The following is a 21,541-nucleotide window of genomic DNA, read 5'->3' as shown; positions in this document are numbered from 1 at the left end:
TTCCAAAAATTCGTGGTTCTAATGAAATGCAGGACAGGAGTATCCGAGGCGGGGAGGGGTGGGCAGGGCAGGGGCTGCTAAAGGGAATGAGGGAGAAGTAGAAAATGAACAGGCTGTGCCCATGTTTGGTTTTGTTATTGGTCCTCCTCACATACTACAAAACCGTACCAAAAAAAACAAGGCTCGGTTATCATTATCATTATTTTTTAAAGAGACTGCATATCCAGGGACTGCATTTAGTTTTAGTCTCTCTCTTCTCTGTGTTCCCAGCTCCCCTTTTCCTTCTCTGCTTTCTCCATCCTGTCTTCACAACCCACTCTGGACCGTTCTCTCTTTCCCATGCTTCTCCCACTATAATTCTAGCACACCTGGCTGGTTGCTAAGCAGGTGGACAGGGCTCGAGAAAGTGACATGGGAAGTAGATTGGCCCGGCCTTCCTCAGGGATCCAAGTAGATGGAGACCACGTAGATGATTGGGGATTGGCGTGTTTGAACCAAATCTGACCCTTAAATGAGGAGGGCAGTTGATTGGCAGTGTAGGGACTGGGCTTCGTGGGCGGGGGTGCCTGCTAGGGCTGCTTCTGCCAAAACCAAGGCGCAGGGGAGCGAGGTTATACTTCTAATGTGCCAGGGTGCTGGCGATCTGGTTGGCAGATGTTTGGAGCCCCTCTGCTTCTCCTTGCTGTCTCTGGCCAGCATTTCGCTGAGGTGGCAGGCAGCCTCCCGCCTGTCCTCATCCTGGTATGAACTGCTTCTTTGCCTGCTTTGTCTCCTGTCTTACAGCATCCCTGCAAGGGAGGCTATTTACCTCCATTCCGCAGGTGTGGACCCTGGGGCTCAATGGAGGGGCCACCTGAGCAGCTAAGTACTGAGGTGAGAGGCTAACCTGGCCGCCTTTCCTCTGTACCCCTCTGCCTCTGTGACCAAGCAAGTGAGTGCGGGCTGTTGGCAGAAAAAACCTTTGATCCCCGTCAGCCAGAAGGTTTATTCCTGGACACCTGCCACGTGCAGGTGATGCTTGGGCCACCGTTCAGTTATTTGCATTCCCTTGACTCTTTGGAGAGGCCCAAGTCCTAGAACTTGGGGAATTCAGAAATGGAAGTGGCCAGCGTGCAGTAGTCAGGAGGGGCAGAAGGGTTCCAGGACAGGCCTCTAGAGAGAGGAGCTGGTGGGCAGTGGATGAATGTGGAAGCAGCCTGGCCTTTGCTGGAAGATTGACCTGGGTTCCAATGCAGGCCCGTCTCTGAGAACCTGAGTGATGATGGGCCAGGGTCTTATCTTTTGGTGAAACGGGGTGATTGTATTTCTCAAATGGGGTACATGTGAGGTCAGCTATGATAAAGCAGAATGCCTGGCACGTAGTAGGTTCTCTTAGCTGCCTTAATCTTGGCAAGCGACGTCTCCTCTCAGACACTTAGGCGGCCTTTAAAACAAAGGCCGAACTGGCTGTGTCAGGCGGGCCACCTGTCTCTGAAGGTTGTACCAGGCGCTAAGGGGCCTCATCCTGGTGTGAAGTGGCTTTGGTTCAAAACCCAGTTTCCTACCGCGTACTTGCCACCTGAGGCAAGAGATAATTCTCTCTGAGCCTCAGTTTCCTTATCTGTAAATGAGGAATCGATAGCACCAGCTTCATAGGGTCACATCTGTGCGTGTGTGTGCGTGCGTGTGGTGTGTGTACAGGTAGATAATACGTAAAAAGTCTACGCACTTGGGTGTTTTTTTGTTTTTTTCTGTAACAAGCCACTTGATTTCCAGCATCCATACCTCTGACCCATTTTCACAGACAGACTGTAGTGGAGCTGTTTGTGGAAAAGGTAATGAAACTATTTTCAATGCAGAATAAACCCAGTTGACAATAAACGGATGGCCTGAGGTCCAGGGCTTGCACTTTTTACGGATAAGTTAGGTGATGCTCTTTAGGGCTCGTGCGCGAGGATCTGGAGCTGACCAAGATTCTTCTGGCAGCTTCACTGTAGTGCCAAACGGGGGTGGAGGGACTGTAGGGGGCAGAGGGGGCCCCAGAGTTTGACCCTGGGTACTCTTGCTGGCCTTGCTACTGAGAAATGGGACAGGTTGAATTGGACATTAGGAGGAACACCGGCACCCAGAAGTTGAGTCCTGCCCTCACCTGCCAGCCGACCTCTAGGACCCAGCTCTCCAGTTGCTGGAGCTCAGAGGACTGGGGAATCCCTGAGGCCACATTTCAGGGGTGGGCAGCGCCTTCCTCCACCGATGGCCTCCACGGGACACCTGCTAGGACCCAGGCTTTAGCAGAAGAGGGTCAGAACCAGTGTGTACTCACACGTTTGGTACACGGCATGTGCCGGGTGAGCTGTGTCGTATTGTCAGTGCAGCCAGTGAAGACCCCATGGTGCCCGTTTCCTGCCCCAGGAAAGTGGGCTTTCGGGTCCATCCTGTCTGGGCCTAGGGTGCCAGAAAGTTGAACATGATCCTGGCAAAGAAACTGGATGTTCTATCCAAAAAAGCGATGTTTTCTTACTACGCCGTCTCCAGCGTTGACCTCACTCCCCAGTGGGGTGGGGCCTGAGGGGTTCTTAACAGGCATGGGGAAGTGTCTTCTGGGCCCTGGGGTTCTTCCTGATGTCTGATTCCACCTGTGGTCCCGGAAAGCCCTCTGAATGGCCCGTCGGCCACGATGACATGACACTGTCTGTTGTCAAGCATCTGATGGAGTTGAGGCCCCAGGAAGCAGAGAAGCTGGATGCTTGAGTCTTCAGGGGTCAGCAGATGCTTGTGGTGAAACCAGGGACAATAGGGACAAAGCACAGCGTTTGCCACTGGGCATCTGGGGTGGACGGTAAACTCCGGGGACCTTGGTGGTGGGGGGAAGAGGGGGGAGGAGAGGCAAAGCTCTCCTTACAGAGGGGTTGGTGGGTCCAGAGAAGTGTGTTGGCTTTCAGGTTCCAGAGTAACTGCCCCCTCCCTTACCCTCTCCCGGACTCCGAATAGAGTGGATGGACTCTAGGAGATTTTTTTTCCTACTGGAAAATGTACCATCTCCCTCTGTCCCTCCCCCTGCTTGGCTTCTGATCCTCGACCCTCCCCTCCCCCTCTGGGGCCACTCCTGTTCCTTAACAAAGCCAAGGAAGATCTGGGCTGGCTCAGCTCCTGTGTGTCAGTCAGGACGCAGAGGGAGACCTTGCTCAGAAAGCCGGCTCCCCCGGAAAGAAATACAGAGTCGACTGTAGTGAGGAATTGTTTCCTTTCCCCTTTTTTTTTGTGGGGGGGAGGGGGGCATTTGGCAACCCTTGGGGCCCCTTCTGGCCGCCAGCCCCACATCTCTTCCTGGCTCTTGGGAGGCAGGGCAGGAGTGAAGTTTGGGGAGAAGGGAGCAGGGCCTGGCAAACCTCCAGCTGCTGCCTGGGGAATTGGCCCACAGGCCCTGGTTAAGTTGGCCCCGAGCAGAGCCTGGGGAGGTTTCTAATTAGTGGACGGGTGTAGGTGTGTCAGCCTGTGTTCATTCAAGGAACTGAGCTCTGCGGGTGAGGAAGCCCTGAGGGGAGGGGCACTGGCCTGGGGAGGCCTTGGTAAGTTGGGGAGGAGGGGGGAGGCTCAGGGGTTCCTTCCTGATAGGGGTTGAGGAGATGGGGACCTTCTACCTGGAGTGATCTGAGTTGGATTGTAGGGGTGCAGTGAGCAAAGGGTCTGCCTCGAAGGGTAAATGACAAAATACATAAGCATAATTAAAATTGCTTTTTTTCTAGATATTGTCTACTTCTACCCAAATGCCTGTCGTTTTTTGTTTTGTTTTAAAATATTTTGGCCACACCGAGCGGCATGTGGGATCTTAGTTCCCTGAGCATGGATCTAACCCGCGCCCCCTGCGTTGGAAGCATGGAGTCTTCACCACTGGACCGCCAGGGAAGTCTGACTGAGGGTTTTTGCTTTTTCTAGCTGTTTTAGCCTCAAGATTCTCCCCACTTGACAGGTGAAGAAATCAAGGCCGTATTCAGGTTCAAATGCCAAGGCAAGTGCAGACCAGAATGGACGGACCAGAACGGAGTCTGGGTCTCCAGATTCTCGTTCCAGAGCTCCATTCCATCAGACTCAAACATGCAGAGAAGCAGTGAATTATACACTGCTGCTTGGAAAAGCTCCTTTTCCCTGGGAGGTAGTAATTAAGGCATAACTTCTCAAAAATGTTCCTTTATGCAACTCCCCGGGAAGTCTCTTTTAGGTCTATTGTCTCCACTTCTGGATGGAGGTGCCAAGTTGCCTGTGGATGGGGAACTTACTTTCTTTCTTTCTTTTTTTTTTTTTTTGGGAACTTACTTTCTAAAGTGCCTGAGGCCAAGATAAAATGAAAATGACAGTTCCCCTGGGCCCTGCCCTTGCAATTGCCTGATAAGGCTGGGTGGTTTCTATAGAGACACCGGCAGGAGGTGTGTCAGGCAAGATAAAGGGGGGTGGGGGAGGAATGGGTTTACTGGATCCTAAGGGCTTTTGGGGTTGGGTGGGGGCCCGCTGGCTTATGACTGATGGCTTCCTTCCCTGGGAAGATGAGGGAGGGTCCTGTGGAGATGGGAAGAGAGACAAGGTGATGGGGAACAGTAGAAAGGAAGCCCTGGGGTTACAAGGTCTTGGTCAGGAGTTTACCAGGATACCAAATGCCCAAATGCCATTCTGGTTGGTTAAGAGCGATGGAGTTAAACCACCTGGGATTTGGTTTTGGCTCTGCTGTTGCTGCTTGATTTTGTGCCACTGGCCTCATACCCTATGGCTTCTTAGCCAAGCATGAGAGGAGATAAGAAATTATCAACCTCGTGTGATTGCTTGATGATAAAACAACGTTCTGTACGCAAACCACTTAGCACAGGGTTAGAAACTCAGAGAATCAGGTGAGTCGTACTGATGGTGATACCTCTCCCCTCTCTTCTCCCTCTGATGTCAACACACAGAACAGAAGAAGGCAAATGCTTGTTTTTTAGCTGTTTGCTGATTGGCCAGGTTTATTAAGAAGGGGCACTTAAGAATCCTGCAAGGAAGTGTGGCTGCTTCCACAGGGTGTGGCTTACCTGGACAGCTGCCCTTTGCTTTGGAAAGCCCAGAATGGAGTCAGTGGTGGAGGGATTTCCAGAGGGCAGTCGTGACCTCATTGTGGTTCTGCCATGGCTGACCTCGGAACAAGGTCCATGCATGCCCCTTGAGGGGAGGATTCTTACTTGAGGCCCTGCTAGTTAGCTCTGGTTCCTTTGCTGCCTCTAAACCAATAGAGCATAACCAAGGAAGACAACTGATGTGCTGCAGGTTTATATCATACAAAATTAGTGAACCTTTAGTGGAAGGAAAAGAAAGCATGGTGACCTATTTAAAGACACTTATTTATATTCAAGACACTTCTTGTGCTGGTTTGAGAGTGTGGCCGGCAATCCTGGACATCTTTGCAGGTTTTCAGTTTCTTTTTGCATCCTTTGGGTTCCATTTGTCAGGCCTGGGATAGCTGGGAGACGTCTGGGGATGGAGAAGAATTGGCAGAAGGAGAGGGTGGAAGGAGAGAGGTGAGTGGGACCCAGTGTTTATGGTCCATGGGAGCTGGTCTGCGTGGTGACATCAGAGCTGAGTGCAGGGACAGTTGTTTGAATGTGGGTCCTGGTAGAGGGAAGTAGCCTTCCTCTCCAATTCATGCTTCTGTTCGCTCAGTGCCTTTCTTCTCTCCTAACCACTCTTGCTGCTCTGGGGCTTAGATGGTGAGGGAGAGACCAGAAACATGAAAAAAAAGAAGTAATATAACAGGATACTCTAGGCCAGGGAGCGGTGGAATGCTCTTTGGATAGTCAACTTTTCTAATGTTTAAACACTGATTGAGCACAGGTACAAGCTATGAGACTGACTCTATACAGATACAGTTATCATACCACCTGTAGCACATGCTTTTTTTTTAAAATTTTTATTTTATATTGGAGTATAGTCGATTAACAATATTGTATTAGTTTCAGGTGTACAGCAAAGTGATTCAGTTATACATATACATGTATCTATTCTTTTCCAAATTCTTTTCCCATTTAGGTTATTACAGGGTATTGAGCAGAGTTCCCTGTGCTGTACATATACAGTAGGTCCTTGTTGGTTATCTATTTTCTTTTTTGTCTGTGCCATGCAGCATGTGGGAGCTTAGTTCCCCGACCAGGGATCTAACCCACGCCCCCTGCATTGAAAACATGGAGTCTTAACCACTGGACCGCCAGGGAAATCTGGTTATCTATTTTTTTTTTATACAGATAGCCTTTTCAAAAATTAATTAATTAATTAATTTTTGGCTGTGTTGGGTCTTCGTTGCTGCGAGCGGACTTTCTCTAGTTGCGGCGAGCGGGGGCTACTCTTCGTTGCAGTGCGCAGACTTCTCATTGCGGTGGCTTCTCTTGTTGCGGAGCACGGGCTCTAGGCACGCGAGCTTCAGTAGTTGTGGCATGTGGGTTCAGTAGTTGTGGCGCATGGGCTTAGTTGCTCCATGGCATGTGGGATCTTCCCCGACCAGGGATTGAACCTGTGTCCCCTGCATAAGCAGGTGGATTCTTGACCACTGAGTCACCGGGGAAGTCCTGGTTATCTATTTTAAATAGATCAGTGTGTACACGTCAGTCCCAAACTCCCAAGCTATCCCTCTCCCACAGCACATGCTGTTTGATCGTGGAGGGGAGCAAGAAAAGCATTTGAAAAAGTTGGATATTATCTAAGAAGAAACCAAGTCAGTAGAGATGTATATACATGTCATGTAAGTAAACGGGTGCTGTTTTAGCCTTTTGACCAAGGCTCTTGGGAAGATCTTGATGTGAAATCATGGGACCCCTCTCTGGTGGATAAAGTTACAGAAGGAAAAGAATCTCCAGTCTTGGAAGACGAAAGCGCAATCTCTTTCTTCCAAAAAGGCAAATTGAGCACACAAAATGTCTCCCTTCCTGCCCTCCTTTCATGATGTGTACTTTGTTTTACACTCTATGGAAGCTAAGTACAAGTTTGTGTCTTCAAGAAGCTCCCTCCTTTGGAGGAGGAAGGAAAAGCATGGACCCATGGCTTTGTGCCAGTGCACTCAGGCTACAGGGCTGTGAAGGAAGCTGAGTCCAATGACAAGAGTGCTTGGCCCAGGGATGCCCGTCATCCACTCAATCAAGTGGCCTTTGGACACTTGGAGGCCATATTGTCCATCCTCCTTCCTCCCGAACGATACCAGAGGAAGATGTGTAATTTTTTTCCACCTGCAATTTGTTACTCATTTTAGTTCTTCCTCTGAAACTCGGGTGGCTTCTAACGTGGATCTCTCCCATTTCGGTTTAAGGCTGCTACCTCCCTGCTCCTTAGGAAGCCAGAACAGCTGTTTCCCTTCCTTTGGGCATGAGTGGCCCTTGAGTATTGATTCCTGCATCTTCTCCTCCTTGACCCTGTGACCCGCTTCCACTCTCTTCGAGTCTTTCCTCTGACTCATTTCTCAGTTCTTCATGCTGCACAGACCTGGCCGGGAGCCCGTGGTCAGTCTCCGACTGGCAGCAGGTGGCTCTTGTGACCCTGGCCTCTGAGAGTGCCACTGAAGTTGGCCATGTCACTGTGATTTGGTCCTCCAGCCAGTGGGGTTCAAGGGGCACCCGTATTTACTGATACCCCTGCTTGACAAGGAGGGTGAGAGGTGGATGGAGGGAGTTTCTTTTAAAAGAAAACTTTAAAAATGCAAAGAAATACTAAGAATGACATAATAATGCCAGTCTACCGCCCACAGCTGGGAACGTTAATATTTCGTCGTCATATTTACTTCAAGTCTTTTTTTTAAGCTTCCGCTGATGGCCCTCCCCACCAGCCACCTGTTCCCTGTCCCTCCTCCCCAGAAACAACCACTAGCATTATTTAGTGTTTCTCTTTCTTAGCTAAACAGGTTTGCTAATGAATGACCAATATTTCAGAGTCATTCTCTGAGATAATGGAAAATGTACATAAAAGGTTTCATTCTGCAACTTTTTCCCCCGTCCACTTTAGGTTTTGAGATCTACCCATGTTGATAGACACAGGTCAGAGCTATATATATATTTTTTTTTTTGGCGGTATGTTGGCCTGTCACTGTTGCGGCCCCTCCCGTTACAGAGCACAGGCTCCGGACGCGCAGGCTCAGCGGCCATGGCTCACGGGCCCAGCCGCTCCGCGGCATGTGGGATCTTCCCGGACCGGGGCACGAACCCGCGTCCCCTGCATCGGCAGGCGGACTCTCAACCACTGCGCCACCAGGGAAGGCCCTGTAATGAACGTTTTTGTGCACATGTCAGAGAGAAGTAGAATTACTGGGTCAGGCACACTCTTCCCATAAGCCTTTGGTCCACGTTTGCACCAAAGCACTCTCTCCACTCACTTGGGCCTTCGGCAGGTAGGTCCCCTTGCCAGGTTCTCAGATGGCTTTAGCTGAACCAGACGAGAAACGCTGGGGACTCACGGGAAGGAGGGAAAAGCTGATAGTACTGTTGACCATCTTGATATCAATTTCTCTGGCTCTTCAAGGACAGACTGGCTCGCAGAACCCCAGAGGACCGTGGCTGAATTTGAGCATGTTTTTGTTTTCTCAAACTGTCTGCCTCAGCCCTGACCCTTCCCAGGTCTTGGCGATTCCAGGAATGACCCTGGTGTTTTATGAAGCACTCCTTTGGAGAGTGCAGAGGCAGGGAGGCCCTGCACTTTCTGGTCACTCGAGGGGGACCCCGCGATGAGAGATGCTCTAGAAAACCTCCATGATGCTTGGCCGAGGAGGGCCCCTGTATGTGCATCTAAGCATATACATGTGTCTGTTTCTGAACCCGCACGTCAGTGGGTGCAAGGAGCTCACGAGGCTTCGTCTTTGCAAAGTGTACACGTGAAGGCGTATCTCTTGAATAGAAGCCTTTTCTCCCATCACCAAGAAATTCTTCAGGAAACCGAGTCAGGAATCACAGAGGAATGGGGCCCTGAGCTGGAAGGTGGTTGTTAAAAGTACAGAGTGCTTGACCCCTCCTGCCCGCTCCGCCCCAAGGCTTGCTGTCTCCGGAGCTCTGGGGCTGGAGTGTAGGACTTTATTTTTCGTAGGCTCTTCAGATGATTTCTGATGAACAGCTACAATTGGGAACTGTTTGCCTGGTCTAACTCTCTGAATTTACAGCTGAGCACACCGGGGCCTGCACATCTGAAACACCCAGCCTGGCATCATTCAGAATCCCAGACCTGGCGGTAACGTCAGGATCAGAACCTTGGGCCTCTGGCTTTCCGGCCAGTGATGCCCTTCTTGCCACACTAGAACCGGATGGCCAAGGCTTTGAGCTCCAGAGCCTGTGTTCCAAAGGAAATCCAAAAAGGGCTCAGAGTGGCGTGGCAGGTAGTTGGCCCTCTGCCCTCCTGTTGTCCACCGTCGCCGTTATCTCCAGTAGCGGTTCCTTCCCTGTATGAGGATGGGGCTGGGTGCCTACTGGCCATCCCACTCCACAGACTTTACCCACTTCTGCAGCCCTTAGCTAGGTGATGGGCTCGTGGTAGCTGTCGGTGCAGGGAGATGGTCTCAAGGTGAGAAAGGCCAGTTCCCGCCCTTGTGTGATGTGATCACCTGTGGGACCTATGGGTCTAGAACATCAGAGGAGGCCGCTTGTTTGCAGCCATTTCCTTACGTACGGGTGGGCGGCGGGTGTCATCAGAGAGGAGACCTTTTGTTCAGAAACCATACTGAGGAGCTACTGGTCTGTTGCCGAAGGGTTTTTTCCCAGAACGAGGTGGCATCTGAGAGATGTCAGGTTTGCTTAGCTGGCTCCGTAGCAGGGAGCAGGGGCTCAGAGAATGGGAAGGGAGTTTGGAGTGAAGCTGGGTGTCAGCAGGGCGTAGATGGCCCGTCCAGGAGTGCCATTAGGTGGGCTGGAATGCCACCACGTGAGACATCCACGCACGTACTACTCAGGATTCCAGTGTAAGAGGCCCCTGCTGCCTGCCCGCCTGTGACAGGCTAAAAACAGGTGGAGGAGGGCACATGATGTCTCTCACCCAGAAAGACTAAGGACTCCAGGTTTAACCTTAGCTGAAAATTAACCAATAGGCCCCCTTCCTACCCCACCCGTTTCTAACTTCTGCCCCCGACGACGTCCTCCCGCTCCCCCACCTCCCAGCAAGGCCTGAATCACCCACCCTGGCTTCTGGGTGGCTTGTGCTGTTGACCAAAGTGGCCATATGCCGGGTGAAGTTAAGTGAGCAGTCAGCCACACAAGGGGACTGGCTTCAGAGCCTCTCCAACAACATCTGCTTCCCCTGTGTGTTGGTGCGCTTACCCGTGAACCCTGCCTCACCTATGCGTGCACGGCGGTTATGAGACTCTACCTATCTTTCCTCCCTCTCTCCTCCTTCCCTCTCCCCCTTCTCTCTTGCCTTCCTTCCTCCCATCTTTCCTTTGCCTAAATTCTATAAGCAAAGTTAAAGTAATTTTGGCAAATCCACCCTTGCCCAAGGACTTCATCAGATGGCAGAGAGCTTTGATGTTTAGCAACATGTGGCATTTATACAATCAACAGAATCAAGCTTTAGAAGAAAGATGTCGGAAGATGTAGCTGCAGAGCTCTTTTGTAACTCACTTTCCCCCCATGCATTGGCCGTTCTGCAGACCAGGCATCACCCGCCCTTCCCCTCTACCAAACAAATGCACCTTTCGTTACTCTTTCAAGAACTAGATCATCTGCACATTTCTTTAAAGCCTGATTCTGTGCACATTGGGAGTTGGAGTGGTACTGATGCTGTAGCCTATTTAAGTAGCAGCCTTCACCTCAGTGGGGTGATGATTCTCATTTTTCAGACATAAGATGTTAGAGCTCAGAAAGGTTAAAGGGTCTGGCCAGAATCACGGGTGAATTGTCAGGGGCAAAGCCAGGATTGGAATTCAGGGCTCTTGACTCCTGGGGTTCTTTGCCCATTTGAGTCTGTGAATGAATTGCCCACTGCCATGGATATTAGTGGAGAAGTCGTCCTGGAGGGAGGAGGAAGATGGTAGGTAGTATGTATTCTTTTGCCCAACATATGTCAAGGTTAAGTGCATTTTGGGAGAAATCAACAAAGAAGGAGCCATGTGAGTTCTGTGCCCAGCCAGGGTGGAACCAGGAAAGCAGCTGGCATTCCCCTGGCCTGTTACTTGGAATCCATTCTCAGAGGGCCTGGAATGCTATTACCTGTGGAAGAAGGAGGTGAGTTCACTGGAGGGAGTGATGGGTTTAGGGTTGGGTTAGATCATCTCTGTGTTGCCCTCAGCTCTTAGATTTCCAAATAATCATGAGATAGACTGAGGAGAAGGTTGGAAAATGGCTAGGCTTTCTTCAGAATAAAGAAAAGAAGAAAGAAAGATGTATTAACTTCTTACGAAGATGTGTGATGCTTTTGGGAAGAGGTCTCCTTTTCTCACCAGGCCTGCATGAGGACAGATGCTTCACACCATAAGCAGGAAGGGGTAGGTGGTTGCTGTTAGATTCTTAAGGCTTGTTTTCCCCAGAGTGCTCTAAGGTCTCCGGTAGATCAGGAGTTGCCAACTGTCAAATGGAGCAGAGGTCGGAGCATCGCAATAGGAGAAAGTGAAGTTTCATGAGAGAAAGGGTCTTCATCCGTTGAGTAAGGTTGTCAGTGCTACAATCAAGCCACGTGACACTGCGGGGGAAAGGACTGTGCCAAAGTTAAGTTTTAAAGCCAGAGTGTCAGTGCACAGAAGTAGGCATCTTTCTGCTCTCGACTGTCCCCCTCCAGCTGCCCTGCTTGGCTAGCTTAGTAAGACCGGGTCACAGGGCGGCGCAGGGACCCCAGGCCAGTCGTGGAGCACCTCTGATGACAGCAGAGAGGTTGTGCGTGCTCCTCTTGGACCCAGGTGCTGGTCCTTCTGGGCCTTGGGTTTGCTGTCTGTAAAATAGGACACCTCGTCCGTGTCCTCTCGGTCCATCTGTCTCGCATTCAGCTCTCCTCCAGGTGTGTAAGGTGGGAAGGTGTGGCAGTGCCCCTACGGCAGGATGGGCCTTCTCCCCGCCCTTCAAGCCTCCCACAAGGGAGACTCTACTCTCCCTCTATCATCTCCCCTACTTGTCTTTGGAAAAGCTTGACCTTCTGTACATAATTGGGAAACTCCCTTCTTCAGCGTTGACCCATTTCCTGGGTCACTAGGCAGGGAACAGCTACTGCTTACTGATCCTTACAGGGACATCTCTTCAGGCATCTTGGAGGTCCCTGTCAGTCACCTCTAAGCCCGCAGGCTTTTCCAGTTATGTGATTTGGGTTGCTAAGAACCATCTCTTAGAGTGACCTTTGCACTGTAGCCCATGGAGCTGCATACATAAGTGGTTGCTTAATAAATATTATTCTGCACCGAACTCTTCTAGGCAGAAAAAAAAATGCAACTTGGTATTTTTGTTCTGAGGGCAAATTCCATCTCTAGCTGGAGTTCTCCATGTGGAATGTTTTCCTGCGGACTGCGCTGTCACACCTATAAGGGAACGTATGGGCAGAGCTTGGTAACGTGTGATAATGTCCTTGTCCAGCAGAGCGTGAGGGTGCTTCCCCGAGGCAGCTGAGGGCGAGCCCCTCGTGCCGGCACTGCGTATGCACGCAGCAGCCCTCGGAATCCTCTCTGCCGCCCACTGGAGGTGGATCCTGTTTGTGCGTGTTTTACGGACGAGCAGTGAAGGCACAGAGAGCTTAAGTAAGTTATCCAGGGCTGCACAGCTCAGTGGTAAAGCTAGGATTCAGCCAGGCAGTCAGACTTTGGAGGCTGAATCCCTGAACCTCTTTGGCTGGGGATAGGATCAGTCAAGGAATCGAGGCTCTTCTCAGCCTACAGTCCTTTCTGATCTCCACCCAGTCAACAGTTGTGTTTCCCTGTCCTGCGCTTCGACTTCAAGATGTGGGGTGTCAGCACCTGCGTCAGCAGACCAGGCCCATGGATTTCCTCATCTTATTGGCACTTTCGTCGGCAACGATGAGATCGATAAAGGAATGGAATGAAACATACCCTTGAACCCAGGTGGCTTCCGTGAGGGTGGACGAACTGACCTTCCGCTCAGAGCCGTCAGGGACATCTCAGGACAGGAAGCCACCTTTGTCCTTCTGGGATAGGACTGCCCACTTGAGCCCTGTCTTCTGGGACCTGGAGTGGGGCTGCATTATGACTTTTGGGGGCAGACATGTTTGTCTTTGGGGGCAAACACAGAAGAATTAGAAAATCGTATTTTATAACTGCAAACGTATCAGTGTTATATGAAGACGTTTGCTTTGACCTAAAAGTTTATTTTTTTCTTCTGATTTTAAAAGAAATGAAAACATTTCCTAGGGCCCTGGGCACCGTGCCCTCTGTGCCTGATGAACAGACCAGCCCTGCCTGGAGCCTGCCGTCCTGAACGTGCACGAATCTGTGTGCCCCTCTCTTCCATCCAGTGTTTCCAGAGCTTGCAGAGGGCCTGGTTCTGAGTGTTAACTGTGGACTGACCTCTAGGGCTCATCCAAAGGCTGCTTCTTTGGCCCCTGTCAGTGGTACGAGTGCCCGGGAGAGTTAGGGAAGAGGGGTCAGCAGGCTAAGAGTCCTCTGGGGTCCCCACCACCACCACCAAGAAGGAAGGCTCATAGGCCAGAAGTGTTCCTTGTGATGGAACAGTGGTGGAGGGGTCTTAGCCGAGGGGGGGATACAGTAAAGCTCAGATCTGCTTTATGTGAGGCTGGGAGTCTTCAGCACTGGGCCGGGAACTTCAGGCCTCTGGATCAATCCTAACTGCGAACAGTGGTCTTCAACTGGAGACCATTTGGCAATGTTCAGAGACGTGTTCGATCGTTGCAACTCGGGGAGGGTGCCGCTGGCATCTGGTGGGTAGAGGCCCAGGATGTCTTACACAGCGTCTTACACAGGACAGCTCCTAACAAAGAATCTTCTGGTCCCAAAGACAGTAGTGCTGGGGTTGGGAGACCCTGATCCTGAGAATGTCCCAGGCATTGGGTTCTGGTGAGTGGAGCCTTCCCAGACGTTCCTGAAGAGGACTAAATGTGGGCCATCCTGCTGTGTTTCAACCTGAGAACGTGGAATTGCAGCCACAGTGGAGACGGGCTGTCTTAATTTAAGCCTCGGGGCAGGCGGGCAAACCTGCCCCCAAAAGAGAGGAACCCGGTGAACTTCTGAGAGTCACAGGCTTCGTGACAGCAGAGCGGATGGTTCCAGAAATGGTGGGAAATTCCCAGAGCCCTTGTCTAATTACTTTGTGAGCAGAACTCAGGGCGTCGGGTGCAGAAGTGGTGTTGAGGTCTCCATAGATGCTCTCTGTCACTGTGGGCAGGAAGCAGGCTGAGCAGGGCACGATGAGGATGGGTTTGTTGTGCCCAGGGTGAACTCGGGTACGAGGGGCTGGGCGAGGGCAACCCAGAGGTCCCCATTGTTTTCCCCCTTTGATCCTGCATGGTTCCCAGTGCAGCCGGGGAAGCAGGACTTTTCTAGGCGTCTTGCTCTCTTCCTCCTGTGTTCCCCGGGCCAGCACCTGCAGGGATGAAGACAGGGAGCCTGAAATTGTGTCACCAGGTCCAGGTGCAGAGAAGCAGAGAAGCCTGTAGAAATGGAAATGGCAGAACTGATGGTGAGGATGGAGATGAGTCCCCCCCGCCCCACCCATTTGTGCCAACATCTGCCTTATGCTTCAAGGTTAATGTTAAGCAGAATGGAGGGTTACCTGAATCAGCCCATCCTATTTATTTGCCAGGTCTGTCTCAGACTCTCGCAAGCCTCTCCTTCAGCCTTCTGCCCTCTACCTCTGGCATCTGAACCGGGAAGGTGGGATCATCTTCGTGGTTGGCCTCAGCTGCCTGACCAGTCCCAGGGGAAAGCTGCAGCTGGTCCCCATTCAGGGGAACCGGGCCGGTAGCGGAGCCGGGGAACCCGGACTGCTTCTCTTGGGGCCTCTGGGTTTCTGCTGTTTCAGCTTCAGGGACGGAAAGGGGAGGGCAGGGTGGGTGAGGGAAGTTTGGGGCGGGTGAATGTAGAACATGGTAGATCAGGACTCCCACCCAAGTCGGTGGCAGATGCTTCAAATCAGCCTTCCCCTGCAGGTGGTGCTGGGGCTTCTGGAACGGGATCTAATCTGCGCTTGGTTTATTTATGATAAAATCTGGGCTACCCGGAGCCCCTGGAGAAATAGCCATTCTAGAGAAAAATTTTCCGGGTTTCACAGGGCTTACTCATTTAAATATTTCCATTATTTTTCTAAAGTTTAGCAATTTTGGATAGATATCTTTCTTAATACTGAATACTTGTCATGTTTACCCCTTTCCTTGTTGGATGCCCCAAAGTCGTATTATCAACACTAGTCTTGTTTCAGGCCACACAACGTGGAAGTTTTCAGGGGTCATCAATGGCTGTGGAGTTGTTTGCTGTGCACCAAATGTCCCCGGAGCTCTTATGTTTGGTTTTTTTTACTGTCCTCTTTCGTCTCTGCCATTTGATACTCCTCGCCACTGACCACGTGCCTTCCTTTTTCTCCTTTTAATTTTGTTGATTTTATTCTGTGGTGGCCTTGGAAACCAGACATGCAGAAACCAGGCTTATCTGACCAGTGCTACTGCGAACCGTCAAGGTTCTTCGTGCACTGACTTCCCTTGACTTGTGAGGAAAGCATCGCGGCTTCACAATGCGTGGATGTGGTGTCTGCTGTTCTGATGCTCAGAAGCTTATCTTCCTCTGCTTCCTGCTTCTTGATTGGGTTCCACACGGCAGGGGTAGCAGATCACTGAGGCAGCTGTCGTCATCATCATCATCATCGTCAAAGTAATCACCACCAACAGGACATAGAGTTTCTGCGTTCCACACTGTATCTTCACGGCTTTACCTATAACATACTCTCAGCAGTTCTGTAAAGTAGGAACTATTATTATCCAGTAGTTTACGGTTAAGCAAAACAGAGGCACAGTGCGGATATATATGTAGGAGAAATACAGCTGGTATAAAAAGTGGCAGAGCTGGAATTCCATTCGAGTCCGCCCTCCTATCCAGCACTTGCCAGGCTGGAGATTACGTGCCTGGTTCTAAAGGATGCTCCAGCTAGTGAGAACCGACCAGGCATCAGGCCTAGTGCAAAGGGAAGGGATGGGAGTAAACCTCTATTGAACTCCTCCGTTTCCAGGGACCCCGTTGGTGCCTGGTCCCCCAGAGTCTGCTGGAGCGTGCTCCGAGGATGCAGGCGCTGGCTCCCCAAGGCACGGAAGAGGGTCCCACACCTTCGCTGGTGGGGGAGTGAACGCCGAAACTCACAATCCAGAGGGGGTGTCATGGCCCCCCTTTTACAGGTCAGGGCCAACTCTTTACACCGTATAGCATGCCCAGGACAGCGACCCCCAGAGCCTACCACACTGCCTGAATTCTGAAAGGACTGCCAAGTACTAGGTGCCTCGCCTGAAACCCTTGTGTAGAAATATTGTAAAAGCCATTCGGGTATGTTATCCAGGCTGTAAGTTTTCGGAGGTGCATTAGAGGGGAAGAGAAAATGTGCAAGATTTGTTTGGAAACTCCCACTGCCTGCTCCCTGAGCCCTGCAGGGGGCCGCCCCAGGCAGTGTGGTCTGAGACCCTGTTGGCCCTGCCGTGTCTGCGGGGGGCTGTTTGCACCCCGGCCCACCTAGAGCTTGCCAGAAATTGTCTCCCTGGTTAGGACCCTTCCATACCATTGACTCTGTTCCCTGGCTGGACGTGCCTAAGCCTGCATGAGACCGTGGGAGGGGAGGAGTGCTCTCAGGGCCCCTCCACCTGAGCTGTGTGCACCGTAGGAGCCGTTCCCTATTGCCGGCTGGCTGGAGGTTTAAGAAAGTCGAAAGACTCAGTGGATGGTCCGTGGACAGACATCTGGGTGAGGCTACGCGCCCTGCGATAAGATGAAACTACAGCGTGGTCATCGTTCCTGTTCTGGGGGCTCTCGATGTAATGGGGGGTGGGGCAGCATGCATAGACAGGACACAAATCAGGGTCCCGGGATGGTGCTGTAGCGGCCATAGGAGTGGAGCGTCAGGGCAACAAGAGGAGGAAGCAGACGGGCAGATGAAGAGTGATGGCGGCGGGGGCTGGACGCTGTGTTCCGGTGTCAGCGCGGCTCTCCACCTCACTTCCCTGCCAGACACAGCACGGCCCAGTGATCTCTGCGGCATGAGTTTTAAAAGCTCATCCGATCCATGCCTTTTCCGACCAGACATCATGAAGACTTTAAACGGGGGGGGGAGTTATTGGTGGGTGAATCTCAGAGGTCTTTCAAGGAAGAGTGGTGGACGTTCCCCGTTCCCCGGTGAGAGCCTTGCCTACATGGTCATCCTTCGTTTGTGCCCCTCTGCTCCCCCACGTGCATCCTCCCCCTTGACCTCCTGGGGTGGAGGCAGAGCAGAGTAGGTGACCCAGGCATCTTTCTGGAGTCAGAGAGCCTGCGTTCAGATCCTGGATTGTGATCTTGGTCAAGAAATTGACCTCCGTGAGCCTCAGCTTCTCTGTCTAGAAGTTGGGGGACGTTACTAGTTGTGCTCGTCATTGCTGTGAAACCGAAATGGATCATCCACATAAGTCCCTTAGCACCACTGCTTAGATGTTAGTCATCTCCTTCCTTGTCATTATCAGGGGTCCAGATAGTCCCTGGAGGGCCCACCTCTCTGGAAACTGGACCTGCAGCTCTTCCTCCCTCCCTCTCTCTGCAGACAATGGCGAGGACCACTCTGAGGGAGGCCTGGTCGAGAACCACGTGGACGGGAACATGAACTTGTTGGGAGGTGGAGGTGGTGCTGGCCGGAAGCCCCTCAAGTCGGGCATGAAGGAGCTGGCCGTGTTCCGGGAGAAGGTCACGGAACAGCACCGGCAGATGGGCAAGGGTGGCAAACATCACCTCGGCCTGGAGGAGCCCAAGAAGCTGCGGCCGCCACCTGCCAGGGTCAGAACGGGTCGGGTCTGGTTGGAGGGGTGGGAGGACGTGTAAAGGGAGTGTCCCAGCAAGCGGGGATGTGGGCCCCCCGATGAGATCCATGTCCTGTGTGCCTGCGGGCAAAGCACTTCCCTTTCTGATTCTGCCACTGACATATTCAGGGACCTTCAGGTTGATCAATTTCTCTTTGTGGGGGGAGCTCAGTATCTTTGACTGTGAAATGGGCTCTGCATACGGGTTCTTGAAGTCCCTTCTAAAATCTCCACGTTTCTGCTTGGCTTTGGGACACAGGCAAAGCAATGGATGCTAGAGATATAGATGGATCCGCTCGAGGTTGCCCACTCGCGTTGCAGCTGCCCTCACTCAGCTACCCCACTTCTTCTTTCCAGCTCAGCTTTGCTGTCTAGGCCCTGGTTGGGTTGACGGAAGGGAATGGAGGTTGGGCCACCGGGTGGGTGTAGAGATACTCCAGAGGCAGCCACTTGAATTCAGTATTTGCAAGTAGCTCCCATTTTGACCCCTGAAAGCCGTTGACACAGATGGAGGAGAGGAGGGAATACTCATATGCAGGTGGCTTTCTTTAGGGGTGCGGTGGAGCATAACCATATGGTAGGTAGATTGCTGGGCTGGGTGTCAGAAGTTCCTGGTGCCACTAGCTAGCTGTGTGGCCTTGGGAAAGTCCCTTCAGAAGAATCACGGGCCTGTTCCCACTCTTAAGCATCCTCTCTGCGTGCCTGTGCCCACAGACCCCCTGCCAGCAGGAACTGGACCAGGTGCTGGAACGGATCTCCACCATGCGCCTTCCCGACGAGCGGGGGCCCCTGGAGCACCTCTACTCCTTGCACATCCCCAACTGTGACAAGCATGGCCTGTACAACCTCAAACAGGTGAGCGAGGATCTCCTTGGCCCCGGACCCTGGGTGTGTCTTGTTCTTGCCCCATCACCTGTAAGCCTCTGAGCGGGAGACCTAGTCTTCTGTGAGGAGGCGGGTGGCGATGCCAGCCAAGAGGGGAGGGGATGCCAGCTGCCAGGCCAGGGAAGGCAGGGGCGGGGCTTCTCTTCTTGGCTTCAGGCTTGTCAGAGCCTGACTCCATGTACCCAGCTTACCTGCCAGCAGCGCCTGGTGTCCAGGATAGGAGGGAGCCTCTTGGAGGACAAATAGCGCCTCACACCAGTGCTTCTTGATTTTATTGAGCGTTAGAATCACCTGCAGGTGATTCTGGGACCTCGTCCCCAGAGACTGTCATTCAGACGGTCGAGCGGGATCTGAGAGTTCGCGTTTCTAACCAGCTCTCAGAGGACGCAGATGATCCGTGGACGGCATTTCCAGAATCACTGATTTAAACCATTGTTGACCAAGTAGACTCTCTGGTTTTCAAGTATCTCAGGGAATGGAGAATCGGGTGGAGAAACGCCACTTGAAATATTTCTAGAAACGGTTAACAGAACAGTGTTATCAGTACATTAGAGAAAATGTAGAAAGTGTAAGTGAAACACCCGGGAGTCCTTTTTCCTCCCCTTTCCATTCTGTGTATGCGTATTTCCCCTTATTATTAATATTGTTCACCTAACCACATAGAGTTTGTAGTGATGATTGTTAGTGGCTGTTTAACATGGTCAGTTGTCCTTTCACCTAGTGCACTGCTCACTTCCTCCAGCTCATCCCTGGTATAGGGAGAAAAAGTCTGTGTGCATTTCATGTAAGGCAGAGAGAAGGATTGAGATGGTGTGGACTCCACCGGCCATTCTGTTCTCCAGCAGAGGGTCTGAGCCCAGCTGCACACTGGGCTTCTCTAGGGAGCTTTAAAGAATACAGATGCCTGGGGCTCACCCCCAGAGATCCAGATTTTGTGAGTCTAGGGTGCTTTCTGGGCACCAGATTTTTCAGAGGCTCCCCTGGTGGTCCTAGTGGGAAGTCAGAACTGACTTTTAAAGGGTGGGTGTGCAGAGCCAGGAGATGGGGTACGGGGCTCTGCTGATCCCCCGGGGTGGGGGTGGGGGTCTCACTTCCCCATCTCCTTCACAGCCCAGGCATCTTGCCCTTTGAAATAGCAGTCTAGCGTTAAAAGCTATTGGTTCGTACACCTGCCCTCTAGATGTAGCCAGCTACTTCGTTTGGAGTTCAAAAGAAGAAATAGTGATCTTCTTTTCTACTGAAGCTTATGGGTAAACGGGGATTTGCAAGAGGAATTGGCTCATGGGTAAGATCAGGGATCCTGGGAGGGGAATGCCTGGCTTGGCATCTCAGCTGTGGCTCTTACTAGCTCTGTGATGTTGGGCAAGTTACTGAACCCACCTGGACTTCCTTCCGATCGTCCTTAAAATGGTAAAGTAATGGTACCTACTTCACAAGGTGGTTGAGAGGATTAAATGAGTGTATGTTAGGGGCTTCCCTGGTGGCGCAGTGGTTGAGAGTTCGCCTGCCGATGCAGGGGACACGGGTTCGTGCCCCGGGCTGGGAAGATCCCGCATGCCGCGGAGCAGCTGGGCCCATGAGCCATGGCCACTGAGCCTGCGCGTCCGGAACCTGTGCTCCGCAATGGAAGAGGCCACAACAGTGAGAGGCCCGCGTACCACAAAAAAAAAAAAAAAAAAAAAAAAAAGAGCGTATGTTAGATATGAAGTGTAAATGAGCAGTGTATATGACTGCTCACGCCACGCCCAGCACATAATAGGACCCGAGCTAACGCTGACTTTCATGTGCGTTTTCCGCCTCACACTACGAGTGAACTCCAGTACACTGGGTCCCTGGCTGGATGGGACCTCCCCGTGGATGGGGGCTGAGTCTTTCCATCGCGAGGCATCCCCAGCAGCCTTGCTGATAGCCAGAGCACGTCCCTGGGCCAGCAGCACCAGCGTGAGTCATGTTGGAGCTTATTAGCCATGCAGAATTGCAGGCACACCCAGACCTCATGAACGGAGCCTGCATTTTGGTGGGACCTCCGTTTTATCGGGGTGTCCTCTATGTCCTCTTCTCTCTCCTCAGTGCAAGATGTCTCTGAACGGGCAGCGTGGGGAGTGCTGGTGTGTGAACCCCAACACCGGGAAGCTGATCCAGGGGGCCCCAACCATCCGGGGGGACCCCGAGTGTCATCTCTTCTACAACGAGCAGCAGGGGGCTCGCGGGCTACACACCCAGAGGATGCAGTAAACCTACAGCCAGCCGCCGGTGCCTGGCACCGCCCCCCACCCCTCTCCAAAGCTGGCAGAGCAAGGAGAGCGCTTGCGTGGTGGGTGGAGGGAGGATTTTCCAGGAGTTCTGACACGTGTATTTATATTTGGAAAGAGACCAGCACCGAGCTCAGCACACCCCCCCGCCCCCCCTAACCCCCCCACTCCCCGCCTTCCCCCTCCCCAGCTGGAGATGCCTGCACCCTCCCTCCTCGAGTCCCTGCTGGGCAGGAAGCGGGTGGTTGCAGTGCGGAGCTGGGGTAAAGGTTTGGGAGAGGGAAAAAAGAAATTTTTATTTTTGAACCCCTGTGTCTCTTTTGCTTAAGATTAAAGGAAGGAAAAATCAAGCACGTGTCTTTTGCCTGAGTCTTTGGGGCCCCCGTGGGAAAGAGATCTCGAGGCTCACCAGCCTCCTTCCCTCCAGCCTTGACTGGACTCACGGGAAAGTGGGACAGGCATGGTCTCGGTTTTCCATTCAT

The 21,541-nt window shown here is 52.1% G+C and overlaps 1 protein-coding gene across 4 annotated transcripts in view; it reads left to right on the top strand.

The window, feature by feature from the left end:
• The window catches only part of IGFBP2 (insulin like growth factor binding protein 2), a 98,209-nt gene extending 77,018 nt beyond the window's left edge, over nucleotides 1-21,191 (top strand). For all 4 annotated transcript variants that reach the window (XM_060301873.1, XM_060301872.2, XM_030852597.3 and 1 more), the window contains exons 2-4: nucleotides 17,670-17,899; nucleotides 18,637-18,777; nucleotides 20,878-21,191. In XM_060301873.1, the coding sequence (XP_060157856.1) occupies nucleotides 17,726-17,899; nucleotides 18,637-18,777; nucleotides 20,878-21,042 (480 nt within the window). In that variant the 5' untranslated portion in view covers nucleotides 17,670-17,725 and the 3' untranslated portion in view covers nucleotides 21,043-21,191. The remainder of the gene's footprint in view (nucleotides 1-17,669; nucleotides 17,900-18,636; nucleotides 18,778-20,877) is intronic.
• Nucleotides 21,192-21,541: the final 350 nt, after the last annotated feature.

This window comes from Globicephala melas, chromosome 7, assembly GCF_963455315.2.
Source record: "Globicephala melas chromosome 7, mGloMel1.2, whole genome shotgun sequence".
NCBI lineage: Eukaryota > Metazoa > Chordata > Mammalia > Artiodactyla > Delphinidae > Globicephala > Globicephala melas.
The sequence above is the reverse complement of the archived record's forward strand: the minus strand, read 5'-3'. Positions and strand labels throughout refer to the sequence as shown.